This window comes from Ovis aries, chromosome 16 (genome assembly GCF_016772045.2).
Source record: "Ovis aries strain OAR_USU_Benz2616 breed Rambouillet chromosome 16, ARS-UI_Ramb_v3.0, whole genome shotgun sequence".
Taxonomy (NCBI): Eukaryota; Metazoa; Chordata; class Mammalia; order Artiodactyla; family Bovidae; genus Ovis; species Ovis aries.
This window is the reverse complement of record NC_056069.1, coordinates 735066-755255: the sequence shown is the minus strand read 5'-3', so window position 1 is coordinate 755255 and position 20190 is coordinate 735066. Positions and strand designations below refer to the sequence as shown.

Here is a 20190-nt window from a genome sequence, read left to right as displayed (position 1 = left end):
GAGACTCTTTAGTTCCTCTTTGCTTTCTGCCATTAGGGTGGTGCCATCTGCATATCTGAGGTTACTGATATTTCTCTTGGAAATCTTGATTCCAGCTTGGGCTTCATCCAACCCAGTGTTTCTCATGATGTACTCTGCATATAACTTAAATAAGCAGGGTGATAGTATACAGCCTTGACATACTCCTTTCCCAATTTGGAACCAGTCTATTGTTCCATGACCAGTTCTAACTGTTGCTTCTTGACCTCCGTATAGATTTCTCAAGGTTGTCTAGTTTTCCATCACTTTAAGAATTTTCCACAGTTTGTTGTGATCCACACAGACAAAGGCTTTAGCGTAGTTAATGAAGCAGAAATAGATGTTTTTTTCTGGAACTCTCTTGCTTTTTCTATGAGCCAGCGAATTTTGGCAATTTGATCTCTGGTTCCTCTGCCTTTTCTAAATCCACCTTGAACATCTGGAAGTTCTCAGTTCATGTACTGTTGAAGCCTAGGTTGGAGAATTTTGAGCATTACTTTGCTAGCATGAGAGATGAGTGCAATTGTGCGATAATTTGAACATTCTTTGGCATTGCCTTTCTTTGGGATTGGAATGAAAACTGACCTTTTCCAGTCCTGTGGCCACTGATGAGTTTTCCAAATTTGCTGGCATATCGAGTGCAGCACTTTCACAGCATCATCTGTTAGGATTTCAAATAGCTCAACTGGAATTCCATCACCTCCACTAGCTTTGTACATAATGATGCTTCCTAAGGCCCACTTGACTTTGCACTGCAGGATATCTGGTTCTAGGTTAGTGATCACACCATTGTAGTTATCTGGGTCATTAAGATCTGTTTTGGATAGTTCTTCTATGTTCTTGCCACCTCTTCTTAATATCTTCTGCTTCTGTTAGGTCCATACCATTTCTGTCCTTTATAAGCCCATCTTTGCGTGAAATGTTCCTTTGGTATCTCTAATTTTCTTGAAGAGATCTCTAGTCCTTCCGATTCTATTGTTTTCCTCTGTTTCTTTGCATTGATCACTTAGGAAGGGTTTCTTATCTCTCCTTGCTATTCTTTGGAACTTTGCATTCAGATGAATACATTTTTCCTTTTCTCCTTTGCCTTTAGCTTCTCTTCTTAACTGTTTGTAAGGCCTCCTCAGACAGCCATTTTGGGTTTTTTTTTTGCATTTTTTTCCCTTGGGGATGGTTTTAATTACCACCTCCTATACAATGTTATGAACCTCCATCCATAATTCTTTTGGCACTCTATCAGATCTAATCCCTTGAATCTATCTTTACTTCCACTGTATAATCATAAGGGATTTGATTTAAATCATACCTGAATGGCCTAGTGGTTCTCCCCACTTTCTTCAATTTAATTCTGAATTTGGCAATAAGGAGTTCATGATCTGAGCCACAGTCAGCTCCTGGTCTTGTTTTTGCTGACCGTATAGAGCTTCTCCATCTTCGGCTGGCTGAAAAGGATATAGTCAACCTGATTTTGGTATTGACCATCTGGTGATGTCCATGTGTAGAATCATCTCATGTGTGGTTGGAAGATCATGTTTGCTATGACTGGTGTGTTCTTTTGGCAAAACTCTGTTAGCCTTTGCCTTGCTTGATTTTGTACTCTAAGGCCAAACTTGTCTGGTACTCCATGTATCTCTTGACTTCCTACTTTGCATTCCAGTCCCCTATGATGAAAAGTCCATCTTATTTTGGTGTTAGTTCTAGAAGGTCTTGTAGGTCATCATAGAATCGTTCAACTTCAGCTTCTTCAACATTAGTGGTTGGGGCCTAGGCTTGGATTACTGTGATATTGAAAGGTTTGCCTTGGAAACGAACAGAGATCATTCTGACATTTTTGAGATTGCACCCAAGTACTGCATGTTGGGTTGCTGATTGAGGGCTACTCCATTTCTTCTAAGGGATTCTTGCCCACAGTAGTAGATGTAATGGTCATCTGGGTCAAATTCGCCTATTCGTAGGCTAAACCAGCTAGCCCGTTGAATCTAGAAACCTGGGAGTGGCCAGCTTAGCTAGAGTACCTCTAAAAATAAGCAGCCACAAACAAGCATGGTCTTCAGACTATAGACTGTGGATTCAGACAGACCCACATTTTAGCTCTTCCCTGCCTTTTAACCATTGACAAATAACATTCCTGCACCTTGGTTTACTCAACTGAAAATGTAGAGGCTAGTGGTAAATTCTTAATGGTTCATGTGAAAGTTAGATGAATATATGCTATCACATGCTTAGCATTGGGTCTGGCACATGAGATACACCGTGTTAGCAGTGACTGGTATGATTTTGCTATGACTACGGCTACTCCTCCCACCACGTTTATCTTGGGCCTGGTAAGAGAGGTTGGGAACCATATCACAGGAGCTGGGATTACCTGCATTATATCCCTCCCTAAAGCTCGTTCAGTTCTTTGAAGATTATGGTAGAGAGAATAGGTTAAAAAACTAGGCTAGCCACTTGCATTATGAATTGAGGCTGGCAGTAGCTCATTTTCATGCAAATATATGCAGACATGGAAATAAGGCTGCCCCTGCTAACCCGGCACCCATGGCCCGCCAGACAGATTGCCTGGGACTTCTCTTGCTATGCTTCACTCATTCTCCTCAGGATAAAATGAAGCTGAGACATCAAAGCAGTTGAGGCAAGGCTCTCTGATTGGATACTGAGAGAACTTTGCAGAGGAAACCTGTTTGTTCCTTGAGGCAACAAAGCCTATTGCTGGCGATCTATGTGTTGACCTGTCTTTAGAGCAGTTAAAATTCATATTCTTAATCAATGAGAGACCAGAAGATGGCAGAGGTCGAAAGGTGGGAAAGAAGGAGCAGAGAGTGGACATCATAACATGCACCCCAAGATGCATAGGAAGTGTCTGATTTATCATCCAAAGGCATCTGAATGTGACTTCCCTTGTTACCATCAAGAATTTCCCCTCAGAACTTCCCTGGTGGTTCAGTGGCTAAGACTCTGTGCTCCCAAAGTAGGCAGCCTGGGTTCAGTCCCTGGTCAGGGAACTAGATCCCACATGCTGCAACTGAGACCTTGGCGTAGCCAAATAAATTTTTTAAAAAATTCCATCTTATGTCCTTGGCCACTGGTATAACCCAGATATCTCCTTCTCCTTAGGGATAATTTGCACTGCATCCAGTTCTCTGTTCCCTATCTGCCTGGTCTTGAGCTGGTCATGATGCTCTTAAGCTTTGAGAGGGATCTGCACTCCCCAACATTTGGGGGACGGAAGGGCTGTCCCTCATGCGGAGCAACCTGGCAGACTCTTTCAGGTTGTTTTTCAAAGCCAGAGCAGTTCACAGAGTGCACTGGTCTCCCCACACAGCAAAGCCAATTCCTCTAAAAATAGCTTTCTTTCAGAGAACCCACAGCGAGACAGTTCACTGCAGATTTTCCTCGAAACTGAGCTCCCACCAGCAGCACAGTTCTTGCTGCTCCCTGTCGTTTCTCTGAACCCGCTCCAGCCTCCAGCAGGGATGATTCTGGGAAGAGCGAGAGGCCCACACGGTCTTCTGGTCTGTGGTCCTCATTCCACCCTCCCAGGTCCTCAAGGCTTGAGAGGGACTGTCCGTGCCTAGAGCTCCTTCTTCACCTCTGTCCCGTCGCCTTCCATTTTCACTCTTTCACCCCACTTAGTGTCATCCCTGTCTCATGTCCTCAGTTCTAACAAATAAATTTAGCTTCTCAAGAAAGGTTATTGTTGTTTAGTTGCTAAGTCACATCCAATTCTTTGCAACCCCATGGACTGTAGCCTGCCAGGCTCCTCTGTCCATGGGATTTTCCAGGCAAGAATGCTAGAGTGGTCGCCATTTCCTTCTCTGGGAGATCTTTCCAACCCAGAGATCAAACCCATGTCTCCTGCATTTGCAGGCAGATTATTTTACCACCAAGCCCAGAGAAAGGTTGTGGATGGACTTAGATGCCAACTCATAAATCAGAGCATCTAGGGAGAAAGGTAGCCCCATTTTCCACCTGGCCTCACCTCAGCCCTATTGTCTATCTGCAGTGGAGAGATAAACAGTGGTTTATCTGCTTAACAAAGCAAGTGTGCGCCTACGACACTGGTCACCAGGGAGTTTTTTAGAGAAATTAAAAAAAAAAAAAAGCAGCCAGCAGAACAAAAGGGTTGGAGGACTCTGGGTATCACCAACATCTGGGATTCTTAAAACGTTCTGAGGACACTGGGTTTCTGGGGGACTGTCATGTGGAAGGAGGGGGATGGGGTGGGTGGGGACAGGCAGAGTAAAGGGGAAGCCCGTCAGGCAGCAGAATAAGAACAGAGCCTTGAGATAAATAGACCGGGGTGTTTTTTATTTTATTTATTTACTTATTTATATTTGGATGTGCTGGGTCTTCGTTGCTTTTCAAGGACTTTCTCTAGTTGCAGCAAGCAGGTGCTAACTCTCTAGTTGTGGTGTGCAGGCTTTTCATTGGGGTGGCTTCTCTTGTTGCAGAGCATGGGCTTTAAGGAACGTGGGCTTCAGTAGTGGCAGCACATGGGCTTAGTCGTTGTGGCTAGAGGGCTCTAGAGTGAGGGGTCAATATTTTCAGCACACAGGCTTAGTTGCTTCTTTGCATGTGGAATCTTCCCAGACTGGGGATTGAGCCTGGATCCCCTGCATTGGCAGGCAGATTCTCAACCACTGGACCATGAATGAAGTCCAGTCCTGGGGTTTGAATCTTGCTTCTGGCTCTTTGGGTACCTGTCTTAACAGCTTAGGGCTTCTCAGGTGGCTCAGTGGTAAAGAATCCACCTGCCAAAGCAAGAAGATGCAGGAGATGTGGGTTCAATTCCTGGGGTGGGAAGATCCCTGGGGGAGAAAATGGCAACCAGTACTCTTGCCTGGGAAATCCCGTGGACAGAGGAGCCTGCAGGGCCACAGTCCATGGGGTCACAGAAAGTCAGACACAGCTGTGCGACTTAGCACACACGCACACCTAACAGCTCATGTTTCACTCAGTTCCCATCTTTGCAAAGTGGGGCTCATCATCCCTACTAGGGATTCCCCATGAGGGTTAAGTAGCATACTTGTGTGGAAAATCAGCACAATGTTTGATAACTACTAAATGGAATCTGAAAGGGAAAAGCTGAGTCTCGTGTCACGTGTGTGACATGATAGGACGCTTTAGTTTCAAGTTCTCATTTTTTTTCAGAGTTGATGACAAAGGTTTCTCTGTTAGCGGCATCTGAGAATATGCATATTATCATAAGAGCAAACCTGACCCTGTGTAGGCACCTCTGTTCTCTGAAGGCAATGCCGCGAACTCTGCAGAGCTGGTTAGGAATGACTCGTGCCACATATGCCCACATGCTTCATCTTTGTTGTTATTTTTTAATATCTATTTAATTTATTTCTTTGGCTTCACTGGACCTTGGTTGTGACATGCAAGGTCTTTCATTATGGCGCGTGGGCTCACTGGTTGGGGCGTGCAGGCTTGGTTGCTCTGGGGCACGTGGGATCTTAGTTCCCCAACCGGGGGTAAAACCCGCATCCCCCGGCATTACAAGGGAGATTCTTAACCACTGGACCACCAGGGAAGTCCCATGCTGTTTCCGTTTTAGTAACACTACTTGCTTTGCAGTACTGTTGCAGGAATCAAACGAGCCAGTGTGCAGAGGACAGTGTCTGGTGTACATCAGGTGTGTGGTGTACAGTAGATGGTAGATGTTCATCATCGTTGCAGCCAGTGTTCTAACCCAGCTCCGACACCTCTTTATCAGGTGACTTGCTGCCATGGTCCTGCTCTGGCTGTGTCCCTGCCAATCCCTCTGGCATCACGTTGACTTCTGTGTTGCTAGAAATGTATTGTGCTCAGCTGAGTGTTTGCAAATGACAGATCATTAAGATCACCGAGGAACCAGGGCAAATCAATACAGCGCACAAATGGCTGAAATCCCCATCAGATGTTCCCATTGTTTCTGGTGCCGGAAGATGCTCAGATGTTTGATTTGTATGTTTGTTTTCATGCTAGTTCTATTAAATCAGTTTGCAGCCTGAAGAATGTTTGCCAAAGAAAGACACACATGCCAGTTAAGAGAGACTGAAGACAGCTGCTGGCTTCAGATGCATCCCCAATGTGACAGTTTTTGCTGATGTTCATGCTTCTTTTTGTCCTTCACACTGAATTTTTGTCGCGGGAGCATGGATCTTTGCATGCTTGCTCCAAGCTGTGTAAAACCCACCAGAGGGCACCTACCGTGTAGAGCCTGTGGCCGTGGGGCACACACACACCCCAGAATTCCACCCTTGACCAAGGGGCCATTTTCCTGAGGATGAACAGGCAGTACCAAAGGAATGGCGATGCCTCGGCTGCAAATGGTATTCAGCAAAGCTTGGTGACTGAGAGTGCGGGCTTTCCAACTGGATCAACGTGAGTCTGAGTCCCAGCTATAGCTTTTCCTGGCTTTGTGAACTTGAACTAGTGACTTAAACTCTCTGAGCCTCAATGTTCTCAGGTTTAAAGTGGGAAAAGTGATAAGGAATAGGACCTGCCTCCAGGAGGTGTAAATATTTAGACAAACCTGTGCAAAGCTCTTAGCCCGATTCCCAACTTAACAAGTACAGGCTGATACATATATTAGCTCTTGTTGTTGTTATCATTCTCACCCTGGCTTTAACTTCACATTTGAAGTATACTGACCAACTCTGGAGTCTGCTGAGGCAAGGCTAACCCACATCATGTCCTGGCCTTGGCACTCTATAAGGGGTTGGATGTCTAGCTGGTACCCACAGCAGCGTAACAGGCAGAGAGACTGCAGAGATAAAGACCCTCCCCAGAGTGTGCAAGGGTTAAGAGTACAAGATAGACAGCAACGTCCCAGCCAGGATTAACTTAACAGACTAAGATCGGAATTCTTTGTTCTTTGTTCAAAGTCACACCTTTGCACTCTGCATACATTCTATAAATACACACACACACACACATATACATATATATATATATACACATACATATATACTTTTCCCAACCCAAGGATCCAACCCAGGTCTCCTACATTACAGGTGGATTCTTTACCATTTGAGCCACCAGGGAAATCCCAAACACACACACACACACACACACACACACACACACACATCTATATTCCACCTTCCCTCAACTTCTACAGCCTTTTTTCAAAATACCTACTTCAGAGGGTACATGATGTCTCCGAATGAGAACTGGAATCCTCATCCCTTAAACTTTTCTGGGACTTTGGGAAAGCTACCTTAGTCCCTGGGCCTCAGTTTCTCCATGTTTTCAGAGAAGGCAGAGCATCCACTGGGTAAAGGAAAGATGCCATCTCTGCCACTTAAAGCTCTGTCGCTTTGGATAGGCTGTTGGGTCCCTGTAGGTTTTATTTTCCTCATCCACAACATAGGACCAACACAGCTTGCCTCCACAGTGTAAGGACTCAAAGAGAGAAACAGACATAAATCAACTCGATTCCATAAAGGACAGCTCTTCTTGTTATATTAGCAATAAAATCTGGTTCTGTGATGGGCCATCTTGGGCTCGTCTCTGTCACCACATTATTAAACTCCTGGGGACGGATATCACTATCACCTCCTACTCCCTGACTCACCCCTCCCTTAGCTCTGGCACCCCTCACTAAGGTGGATGTTATTTCTTACGCTCTGCGTGGGCAGCTGGCTGACCTGGCTTGCATGTGCTCCTGGCCTGAGCCAGGAGCAGTGGGTCTTCTTGCAGGAGTGGAAGGGGTTGCCATCGTTACAGCAAGTGGTTCTCTCCAGAGGCCTCCTCCAGGCCTCAGCCCCCTGCCAGAGTGGCAGGTGAATCCCAGGATTCCTGGAGAGCATTTGCTACCCGACTGGCCACCCTAATGGTCCACAGAGCTGCTGCCTTGGCTGAGAAATTCCTAAACTCTGCTCAGCTGGAAAATGAGAATGTCCTTGGACCCTCTCAGTCAAGGCAGCCTGCCCAGATCTGCTGCCTCTGTGGGTGGCTGTATCCCATAGCTCTCAGCCTCTGCAACCTCGTGGCATGCTTTTTGGCTCACCGTGAGCCAACCAGGCCCCTGTCCAGCCATCCTGTGCCCACGAGCCCAGCAGAGCACACCCCCGCCCGCTCCAGCCCCACAAAGGCTCTCTTAATAGACTGTGGCAGTCTCATTTGTAGACTCGATTCATCTGGCAGCCAGGAATGATCTGTCCTGATGCTCCTCTCTCCTCTCACCCACCCTTCCTCATTCTCCCCCCCACCCCTCACCCCCTTCCTTCCGCCTGGAGAGTGATTTGTCTGTGTTATGGGTAGGCCTGACAAACCATTCCACATTAGCAGCTAAGATGTTGTTTGAAATGGGAAAATTGCTGGCAAACTGCTCCATTAGTGGTTCCAGTAACAAATACTCTCGTTCCCTCAATGAAGACGAGATTGCAGGGGCACAAATTAATATGCCTGCCTCCCCTTTTCTGCAGTGGGGATTACTCTTCAAGATGAATGGGTTCATCCCAGCCAGAAATGTGCCTCCTCTGGATGTCGCCTCCAAGGGAGCCAGCTCCTCCTGTCTCTTCCTTCTGCTTCCCCCAGCCCTCCCCTCCACACACACACATCTTTTTGTGTGTCTTCCCAGCAAAGGGTATGGGGCTCATCCATGCCAAATGAGGAGGTGATGAAAAGATCCGCACCTCGGAGAGATGGGAGATGGATGAGGAGGAGATGCTGAGTCCTCAGCCTGGGCCAGGCCCTCATTCATCACCTCTAATAGAGGGCCCTGCCTCCCACTCATGCCCGTTTCCCACCACACCTGTTCTTGGTGACGGGAAGTCATTTGAGAGATGAAAGAATAAAGAACGGAGAAGCATGCTCACACCCCACGCTCCTTCTCTTCCAAGGAAGCTGTGGGCCCTGAGCCTGCAGCTTCTCTTGTTCTTTCTGGAGTAATAGAGGAGGAGGCATTTCAGCAAATCTGTAAGACAGTAAAGCCACAGACTGCAGCGGCAGCCCCAGGGGAGTGGTCCATTCTGGACCCCCGGGGCCCTCCAGATGTCAAGGAGCCATTTCGATGAATGTCAGGCTGGAAGCTTCAAGACTTGTAGACTCCATCATATGAGAACAGCCAGTTAAAAACCCATAAACAAATACTGGATCATTAGGTTGTACACCTGAAATTAATATTAAGTTCTATGTCAATTATACCTCCATTAAGAAAAGAAAAGCCCGGAAATGAAATCAGCTTTGGTCATGTCTGCCTGTGCAGCACGCCAGCAGCAGGGTACTTGAGGTTTTGACTGAATGGTGACTTGCTTCCAGGATAGACAGGCAATGCTATCTGTCCATCTCTCTTTGCTCATCCTTCTCTTTATCGCTTTGGCTTTTTCAGCCCTCTGGTTGCTTCCTACAACATTTCCTGGAGATGACAACTGCTTCCCAAAGACAACTTGTCATCAGCAAGAACCAAATATGCTCAAGGAGAAGTCATCTCTTCTAGCTTTCTCCCAGGGGAGTTAGACACTGGGCTGGGCACCCCCAGACGCCAGAACGTGAATCTCTGGCCTTTGGACAGCGTTTACTGAGTCTCTCTTGTCCAAGAATGTGCGCTGTTGATGGGGGAAACCATCCTGTCCTCAAGGCCCCGGCAACCACTTGTTGATTAATAAATGGTTAATTGACTCTTCTCTGCTCTGTTTCTCAGACGCCTGGAACAGAATTCCATCAAATCCATTCCTGCTGGAGCCTTCACCCAGTACAAGAAACTGAAGCGCATGTGAGTCTCCCCAACGAGAAAGGAGGCCAGATCTTTTCAGGTTGGGGGGTCGTAGGTATAGTGGGCAATCTCCCCAGATAAGGAGCTGCATGACCATGCTTGGGAGATCTCAATGTTAGACCTGGAATGTCTCCCAAGACTGGGAGGTACGGCCTGAGTGTTGCCTTCAGATGGGGAGGTGTGTGGGTTCAGGCATCTCAGAGCTTAGGCGTCTCCAGCAAAAATGTGGTAAAATTATCTGGGTAGGAGGTGGGACTGAGTTGGCCTAAACAAGGCCCCATCTCACCGCTTCACTGCCCTCTGGCTTTGGGGGTGTGGACCTCAAGTAGGCGCTTCAGTGGAGATGTGACAGTGAGTCCGTATCACCCCGCAGCAGCATCACCAGCACCCATACCACCATGCACACATCCAGCTGACAGATGCTTAGCAGGTGTCCACTGGGTGTAGAGAGCTGTGCTGGCATCTATGCGTAGAAGACGAACTGAAATGAAGTCTGCTCTGATGGTGCTTACATATTCGAGTGGGAGGGCAAATATTAGAAATTGTTCAGCACTAGAAAGTATTGGGTTGGCCAAAAAGTTCATTTGGGATTTTCTGTACCATCTTATGGAATAAAATAAAAGAAGGGAAGAGAGTCATGGAGAGGCCGTCTCCAGGAGGGTTGGCCCATGAAACCCTCTGTGTGTGGGTGACCTGAATGAAGGAAGGGAGGGAGTCTCGATGAGCTCTCAGGATGGTTTGCAGAATAGTGAGGCAGAATGGAGTGAATGAAAAGGAAAGTGGCAGAGACTGTGCAGGAAAGGTAGGTAAGGGCCAGAGCCTATGGACCCTTGGTCAGGACTTTCTAATCTTTCTAAGTGAGATAAGAAGATGAGGTCATCACCCTCAGCCGTGATGCTCCCCATCCTTGCCATGACCACCATATCCAGTATTACGCCACCACTGCATCCTATCGGTACCCGGTGACACCCACATGACTCACAGCATCTGAGCCTCAGTGCCCTCATTCCCGCCATCGTGGCGACATCATCAGCACCGCCCCTCCCCTTCACGTGACTGCCGTGAGCACTTCTCTGTGAGTCGGAGTTGGGTACTCTGAAGGGAGGCTAGTAGGATTCAGATACTCCCCCAACCACTGCCATCATAGATATGAAGAACCTGGGAGGGAGGCTCTCATCCCTTTTCCAACCTAAAAAATCATTTATGATAGCCCAGTAATCGCGGTGCCATCTTCATTGCGTTTACTTCCTTTCTCCGCCCCGACAAAGGAAGGAGAGAGTCATGGACCTGGTTCTGTTCCCTTCCTCTGCAGGCTGACTTGTCAGCCTCCCTTGAGTAGCAGGGCCTACATTAAAGAGGCTAAGTGTCTACTGGCTCCTTTTATGTTAAAAAGAAACACCCTTGAGAAACAGTGGCATTGGTAGGCTTTACCCTCAGATATCAGGAAACCAACTTCCCATCTCCCTGGAAATCCAAACCAAACAAAATTTTCTCCTGGTACAGTTCCAGAAGTAGAAACCAGCATAGTGTGCCAGCCTTGAGCACATTCTCCTTCCCCCCACTAGGCAGCGTTCCTGTTGGAGGGGCTGTATAAATATAGGCCTTAATATTTAAAACCTTGGGCCATTCGTCTCCCAGTCTCCCTGCTTTCCCAGCTCATTTTCCATCCTCCCCCCCCCCGCAATTCATTTTTAAAGCCCAGCTTGATTATGCAGCCAGATAGTAATTTCAGTGAAAAATGACAAATTCAGTCACTGCCCCAACCTCTATCTCTTGCATGATTTAAGTGACTACTCTCATTTTTTGTGAAGTCCAGGTAATTTAGAACATGGCTATGTTTTACTGTCCTTTCTCCATCCGCTTAGAATTGCCATGATCTGTGCATTCAAAATTCATAAGACCTTCTCAGTTATGATCTGGGGAGTCAATTTCATTTTTGATCATTTTGATACTATTGATATTTACTATGATGCTCTTTTTTTCCTTCCCAAGAGGATGGTGGTAGGAAAGAGAGAGCGCTTAAAATTTTTTCTGACTAACAGAACATCAGAAATCGAGACTGAAGTGCAAGGGCTTGGGAGACGTAGGGTCCCTGGTGAAAACAGATTTTAAAACACAAAGGGTGAATTCCTCGCTGGTGTAAGTGACCAGTTTATCTCTACTATCTCACAGAAAGATGTTTTCCTTCAATAATGAATGAACCACATCCTCTTCTTATCTCCATTCCAATGACAAAGTTTTCCTGATTGAATGGCTTTGTCCCTGAATAGAATGAATTTCAAGTGGTCAGCTTAGTGTACAAAAAGTATTTCCAGGTAAAATCTAATATAAAGGTTGTACTGTGGTTCACTCACTCAGTCGTATCTAACTCTTTGCGACCCCATGGACTGCAGCATGCCAGGCTTCCCTGTCCTTCACTATCTCCCAGAGTTTGTTCAAACTCACATCTGTTGAGTCAGTGATGCCATCAACCATCTCATCCTCTGTTGCTCCCTTCTGCTCCTGCCCTCGTCAGGAGGAAAAGACCCCAGCATCAGGGTTTTTTCCAATGAGTCAGCTCTCGCATCAGGTGGCCAAAGTATTGGAAGTTCAACTTCAGCATCAGTCCTTCCAATGAATATTCAGGGTTGATTTCCTTTAGGATTGACTGGTTGGATCTCCTTGCTGTCGCCGGGACTCTCAAGAGTCTTCTCCAGCACCACAGTTTGAAAGTATCAGTTCTCTGGTGGTCTGCCTTTTCTATGGGCCAACCCTCAATTCATACATGACTACTGGGAAAAACCATAGTTTTGACTACACAGACCTTTGTTGGCAAAATGATGTCTTGGTCTTTTAATATGCTGTCTGGGTTTGTCATAGCATTTCTTCCAAGGAGCATGCGTCTTTTAATTTCATGGCTGCGTTCACCATCCACGGTGATTTTGGAGCCCAAGAAAATAAAGAGGAGGAGGGAGCATAGGAGGCATTAGGGAGGATGCCGCAGTCTTACAGGGCTGGTTAAGCGGGAGCACTGACACTTGAAGGCCACACCGTCAAGATGTTGAGTTCTTTCCCTCCCACGCTCTTAGGCAGAGCAATATTCCACAAGTTCCCCCAACTTCTAGCGTTTTAAGCTCATATTCCCCACTTGACCCTCGTCAGCATTGGAAGTTACCACCTCTTTTCTGAACAGCCTGCAAAGGCCACTTCTTCTCCATCATCCAGGGGACTGGGGTAGGTTTGAGACTAACCATTATTCTGAAATACTGATCTCAAGTATAACTCAGGGACCACCTGCCTTGGAATCACCTGGAGATTTGCTATACATGCAGGTTTCTAACCCCAATTCCCCAGCTGGCCAAATCAGACTTTCTATGGATGTGTTTAATTTTTTTTTTTATTAATCTTTTAGCCTCGCTTCATGGCATGTGGGATCTTAGTGCCCCAACCAGGGATCAGACCTGTGCTCCCTGCATTGCAAGCGTCAGGGGAGCCCCTGAGGGTGCATTTTAATAAACTTATAATGGGGTTCGAGAACCACTAGTCAAGGATGACCCAGACACCAGGAATCAGCTCTGGAGCCACCTGATGTGGACTGGGAGGGTCAGGCGTGGAGCTGAGTGGGCACTCAACCTTCCTAGGCTGCCTTCCTGTCCAGGGCCACCACCTTCTGCACCCAACTCGAAAGTAGAAAGGAGGCTGGAGACACCATTTCTGTGCCCAAATCGCTGTGTCTGATCGCTTGTCACTCCTGGTCCTTTACCCTCCATGGCTGCTATTTCCCTCCTACAGGATTAAGGACCACAGTCAGTTCCCAGCTAAACCGTCACTTCTCCAATGTCTGCATGCATGCGTGCCTGGGCACTCAGTCATGTCTGACTCTTTGCGACCCTACAGACTGTAGCCCACCAGGCTCCTCTGTCCATGGAATTTTCCAGGCAAGAATACTGGAATGGATTGCCATGCCCTCCTCCAGGGAATCTTCTGACCCAGGGATCGAACCAAAATTGCTTGTGTCTCCTGCATTAGCCAGCAAGTTCTTTACCAGCTGATCCACTGGAGGTGGGGAAGGCAATCCCAGGTCTACTCCCCAGCATCTTCAAATCATGAGACATCTCACCTTGTCCTTAGAGAAAAATGCTTCTGGAAGTTTAGTTGTGAACTGAAAACTAATTTGCACTGACAAGGCTAAAGCAGAGGGCTTCCCCACTGGCCACAGAATTTTCTCTCACATGGTAGAGGGCTCAGGACCTTGAAGGGACATTCCACTAGGGATGTCACCAAAAAAAAAAAAAAAAATCACCAAACAAAACAGACTTTCTCATGATCTAAGTACAGACTGTGCACTTGCCTGAAGTGCCTTGCTAGGCAGCCGTGCTGAGGCCCAGCAAGATTAGGGTAATCTGGGGCATTTGCTTGTTAAGACCCTTATACAAAAAAAGAGCTCTGAAGAAAAGCCTGGTGTAAGCTGAAGAGTTTGCGAGCACAATCTGTGGATTTGTTAGAGGCGCTCTCGCCTGCTCAAGGGATAAGCCCACCAGCTGTGCCTAAGAAACCTTAACCTGAGAAGTAGCTTTCAACTCACAAGCCATGGAAACAGGGAGGGAAGGGAGCAGAGACCTAGGCACAAGTTGTCGGGCAGCCCTTCTGAAGGCTAGTTTCCCAGGTGGCGCTAGTGGTAAAGAACCCGCCTGCCAATGCAGGAGACATAAGAGACAGGGGTTTAATCCCTGGGTCAGGAAGATCCCCTGGAGGAGGTAGCAGGCAAGCCGCTCCAGTATTCTTTGCCTGGAGAATCCCATGGACAGAGGAGCTAGCAGGCTGCAGTCCATAGGGTTGCAAAGAGTCGGACACGACTGAAGTGTCTTAACACACGCATGCAGAAGGAGCAGAGAAACAGACTCAAGGAATGCAACTTAAGAGGCTAGCGGAGCTGGGCGTCTGACCTCACTGGAAGCAGTTGCTTAGATGCGCTTTCTTCTCAATATTCCGCTGTCTCCTCCTTGTTGACCCTCCAAGGCCCCCAACTTCCCCTCTTCTTCACAAAAGCAAAGACCCGTTGATTTATTTTGTTAAAGAAGAGGCATCAGAGTTCATTGTAGCTGGAAACTGGAGCATCTCCACATCCAGGGACAGGAGCCCAGAGGCTGTCTCTGAGCTAATGACTTCTAAGAGACATCTCTGCACTCAGGGAAATGTCGTTTGTGAGAACTAGATGTGGGTGTTCAGAAGTCACTGGGGAGCTGCAGTATGAGCAACCTCCTGATCGGGGAGATTCCAATGCCCCAAGGCTGGGTTAGCTGCCTTCTAACACACAGCATCCTTCTCACTCACATTGTTTCTGGTCTTCACCACCCTGGGCTTGCTTCTGTCCAAGAGGTATTGCCAGTGGCAATCCCATGTCTCAAAGTCACCATGAGACTCTCATGATGTCTTTACACCACACGGCCTGAAGATGTACTGAACCAGAGACTGCAGTCACTGCTCAAAACCACCATTCAGGTCAGGGAGAAGTCGCTGGGGATGCAAAATGACTCAGGACTTTGGGGGAGAAAAATAAGCATTTGCCAAGACATTACACAAGGAGGTGAGGCTTACAGGAACCCTGGGCTATGTTTGGGCAAAGCTGGCTTTTGCTTCATTTATGCTATAATTGCCTGGTTCTGCAACCTACGATAAGGCCCTCATCTAACTGGGTGCCATTTCCCACCTGCAAAGCGAAGGCTGCCGTGTCCATGGCCGTATGTCAAAGTCAAGGTGCCACGAGTAAGTGTGCTTTGAAATCCAAGAAGAGTGATACACATATATAGTGCATTTTATCATGAGGCATTTGAATTGAATGATCTTTAAGCCGCTGCTCTCACACTATAAATAAATAAATAAATTGACTGATTAATTCATCCTCATCATTTTGTATACCTGCGATGCTTGGTCCACCCCTCAGATACGGCCATTGTGTTCTCAGACTTTCCTGTTAAATTTTCAGAGACATCAGCAAGAATCAGATCTCGGACATTGCTCCAGATGCCTTCCAGGGTCTGAAGTCGCTCACATCACTGTAAGTGGGGAGCAGAGGCATGTGGGGTGGGGGTGGGAGAGGGATGCATCCATATTTTCCAGGAGGTGTTTATCAAGCTTTTATGTTCCCTTACCCACTTGTGGCAACCTGGTAAAAGAAACAAATATTTCTTCAGGGGAAATTGATCTTGGGGAATATTTCTACAACCCAAATGCATTATTTTTATTGATTAAGTGCCCAGCAGCCTTCCCAGTTATTGGCTTCTAATTCGAATGCATCTTGTCCTGCAACCACATCCCCCCGCCTCAGCAGCCCTGTCCAGGGAGATGGAGGGAGAGGATTGTAATGTATGATTAGTACCACATGCCCATTTTTTCCATGCATGTGGCCTTGTCTAGGGAGGATCTCATTTTCTTCCTCTGATTTTAAGGCTTTTTCTCCAAACCAAACTCATGGCTATTGTTCTGAGAATGTATCAACCCCATCCTGTAAGCCTTTCTTGGATTTTGAAACCTGAAAGCAGGCTATTGGATGGAACCAAAGCTGTGCCTACCAGGGACTCGGAGACCCTCTGGGGCAGGAAAGCATAGAGCTTTGTTCTGACCCTGCCAGTGACTTGCCCTGTGGCACAAGGACCATTGTGCATCTTGTATGCATGTTCCCTCACAGGCAAAATGGCACAGTGACACCTCTCCTGCCTGAAATGCGTTCATGACTGCAGTCACAACAATCCCTGGCAGTACTTACTGAGCACTTACTGTGTACCTGGTACTCTTCTAGGAGGCTTGCAAACTTCATCCTCACAAGGACCTAAAATATGAAACCTGTCCTCATGTGTCTTTGATGGTTCATCTAAAAACTGGGTCATCTAAACTCCACACAAACAGAGGGTTTTGTCTCTTTCGATCCTGGGTGAATCTCTGGTACCTCAAACAGTACCTGGCACATAGTGATTGTGCAAAAAAAAAAAAAAAAAAAGACATGTTGAATAAACAAATGTAACTTTGGATATCCAGAGTCCACAGTAACAAGTGAGAAAGACCCAAGCAGTCTGATTCCAGAACCATGCTCTTGATCCCCATCTATACCGCATCCTGAGATAACATGGAAAGTATAAGATACAGCTAAGGTATCATCAGTTGATATTTGTATTATTTGGTGACCTGCCCTACCTGACAAGGGTAAGGCTGCTCAGAGGCGAGCTGTCCGTGCTTTGTTTCTCTGTGCAACCTATTTGTTTAATTGATGAGTGGGCAGGTAACAAGAGACACATTTTCCCCCACCTGGCCCTATCCCGCTGGGAAGGGGCTGGAGACAGGGAGGTCTCTTGATTCAGCTGTTGCCTGCTGCTGGCGGAGTAAATTAGTTTCATTTATCAGGTAAAACATCTGGTTGGGATATCAAAGACAGGATTGTGTGTAAGATTAGTGTCTGCTTATTGTGCTGAAGATCACAGAGGAGGCGGGAGAGAGGCCGTCTGCCACCGGGGTCCTCTCCCTGCTCCCGCCTCCCTGTCCCCGTCTGTCTGCTTCCCCTTTGCTGGGGTCTGGGAGCCTGCTGAGGACAGTGAGATGCTTCCTGTCCTACAGGAAAAGAAACTCAGAATCTGGTTGCCAAATGGGAAATTGGCATGCCGCTAGCTAATTCTGAACTCTATCAGGGCATTGTTTAAATGAAGTGCTTCTCATTCCCAGTATATGCATTCATCCATTCAACAGACGCTTACTATGTACTGAGCAGCCTTTCAGGCACTGAGAATGTGGCCGTGAACTGGACAGACAAGTCTTGGCCTCAGGGAGTTTTGAACAACAACACGCCCTGCCCAGAGTGAGGAATGGCCAAAGTAAAGGGCAAGAAGGCCTTACCCCATACCTGTTCATTATTCTCTCAAACAGGCGTTCTGTTCATTATTCTCTCAAACAGGCGTTTACCGTGTTAGATCCCGTTCAGTTTTCAGCTCTAGGGAGCCATCCATGAACAGTCCGCATGATGGCATCACGCACATGGGATCTATTAATCTGTTAAAGGGGGCTGCAGAGGACATACAGAAAATGTTTAAAATAAATAAATGTATAATAATATAACATGACATAATGAAAAGGGATGAGGTAATAAAAAAGGTGATAGAAAATGACTAATTTAATGTATGTAAATTGTTACTTAATTTAAAAAAAATCAAATGCAGAAAGAAAGAAAATGTTGACTGAGATATTCAAGAGAACCTTCCAAGGATGAGTGTTTAAGCCCAGATCTGAAAGGAGGGAAGGGAAGTCCAGGAAAAGAGCTGAAGATACAGGCAGACAGATCTATGCCCAGAAGCCCCCACACAGACTACAGCCCACATCAGCCATCAGAGAGTGGCTTCGACCCACTGAGGCTTAGGCACACCCCACATGGACCTGTGATTCAAGGACCCCCTTTCCCCACCCTGCCCGTCGTCCCCCCAGCCCCTGCTGCCCTGGAGGGTCTGCCATCCGCCAAGCCGAGCACACAGTGATGCTACCGCATTTGGCACAGTGAGCAGTGAGACAGTCGTATGAATTACAAATGGGAGCCTGGGCCATCGTGCTGACTTTTATTTAGTCATTAACTTGTTGAAACATTAATGATGCACACCCGCAGGCTGAGCGAGACACTTACTCTCTCCTGGTGGAGTCTGGAAAATGGGGGGTGGGTTTATCTCTCCCATTTACCATTTCCTCATCCTAATATTTTGCCTCCTCAAAGACATGCCACAGCCTGGATTTGCAGTCTGAGCGGGAATCAAATCTTGGGTTAATTCAGTGTGCTCCAGGCCTCGAGAGGGAAACATTTTTTTAAAAGGTCTTTCTTAGCTAAGTTCCCTCCATCTCAGAGGAGGCTGGACCCAAGAGATCATCAGCGTCTGTGCCATGGATGAGAGCAGAGAGAAGCCAGCAGTGTCTACGGAAGAGCCAGACTCAGGAGACTTCTTCCCCACACTTCTGGTGCGTCAGAGGTCACCAGAGACCAGCCCTTGAATAGGAGACCCCGTGTGAGGGACTCCGTAGGCTGGAAGACGGAAGGGTGAAAAGAATTCCTTGGTTCCTGGAGCTCAGAGAATCGAAAAAAGAGGCTGGAACGCAGAAGCTGCTGTTACTGCAGTTACAGCTCCCTGCTCCCTAGTTTTTCCAAGGAGCCTGTCCTTGACTCAGCAGTCCTTGAGCCAGCTGGGTAGGACCTCAGATATCCAAAGCCCTGTCTAGATGGATGATTAAAGGACTCAGTTCAGGAATTCCTTAGGATGGAACAGGATATTAAAAGGAAACATTCTGTAGGCTGGGCTCAGCCTGATCAATACCCACTGAAGACAAGAAAACACAGGGCTGGCTGGCTTCCCACACGTCTTGTTTATTGCCAGGGTGTGAGTCATATTAGCACCTCTGGGAGACACCACAAAGGGACTGTGTCTTCCTATTGTGGGTTCCTTATTGAGTGGGGCTGCCCAGGAGGAGATGAGGACGGAGTCCCTTCCTCCTTGCCTCTCAGACGGCCTGCCCCTCCAGCCTCAGAGGCGCGAGCCCGCTATCTCACTGGTGAGGAGGAGGGAAGAGGCAGGCTGGGGAAGGCGATGCTGATTTGCCACCGGAGTGGGCCGAGGTGGTGACCTCCTGCGTGAAGGGGTGACAGCGGCCTCTCACCCGCGGTGACCACTGTCCCCTCTGCTCTTTCCCAGGGTGCTCTACGGGAACAAGATCACGGAGATTGCCAAGGGACTGTTTGATGGGCTGGTGTCCCTACAACTGCTGTGAGTAGGAACTTTGTCATTAATACTGTCTCTAGAACTGTTTACAGGCTCTTTTCTGCAAACTTTGAGCTGTGCTCTGTAGTGTTCTTCTTTTGACTTTGTGCTCATTAAAAGGAAAAAAGAAATTGTTTTGAGCTATCCACCCCTCACCTCCACCGCCTCATATTGGTGGAAAGAGAGCCAAGGAGTTGGCAGGGGAAGGCTGAAGTCAGTGTACACAAGCGAGGTGATGCAGCCTGGGAGCCTGACCCACGCAAGAATCACTGCCCTCAGGCTTGAGGGGCTAGAAATTAAGCCGGAGTCAAGTCCACAATATTGCTCAGAATTTAGGGAACTAAAATATTCATGCACTGTATTCCGATACTAAGGCTGAAACAGAGCTGATGGTAGACATGTGACCTTGAAGGAGGTAGGGGTGGGGCAGTGAAATAATTAGGAGCATAGTCAGTCACTGTTGTGACTCTATCTGGGAAAGGTATGGCTGAGGGAGGAAGTGTTTATCTAATTTAAAGGAGGATTTCTTGCCTCAAATTTTAAGCTCTGGGATTATTTATTTGCGTTTATTTCATTCTGGTCATTTGAGCTTACATGTTTGAAGACAGTAAGTGAACTCTGATGTGGAGAGACAAGGAAAGGAATTTAGCTCATCTTGTATTTGAAGATTTTATAATCAGGCTAGAGTTATCTCTGGTTTGTGATCAG

General features: G+C 47.2%; 1 protein-coding gene across 1 annotated transcript in view; it reads left to right on the top strand.

Moving 5' to 3' along the window:
• Nucleotides 1–20190, top strand: part of SLIT3 (slit guidance ligand 3) — a 723236-nt gene that overhangs the window by 570610 nt on the left and 132436 nt on the right. The window contains exons 10-12 of the mRNA XM_027979969.2: nt 9653–9724; nt 15690–15761; nt 19417–19488. Coding sequence (XP_027835770.1) covers nt 9653–9724; nt 15690–15761; nt 19417–19488 — 216 coding nt within the window. The remainder of the gene's footprint in view (nt 1–9652; nt 9725–15689; nt 15762–19416; nt 19489–20190) is intronic.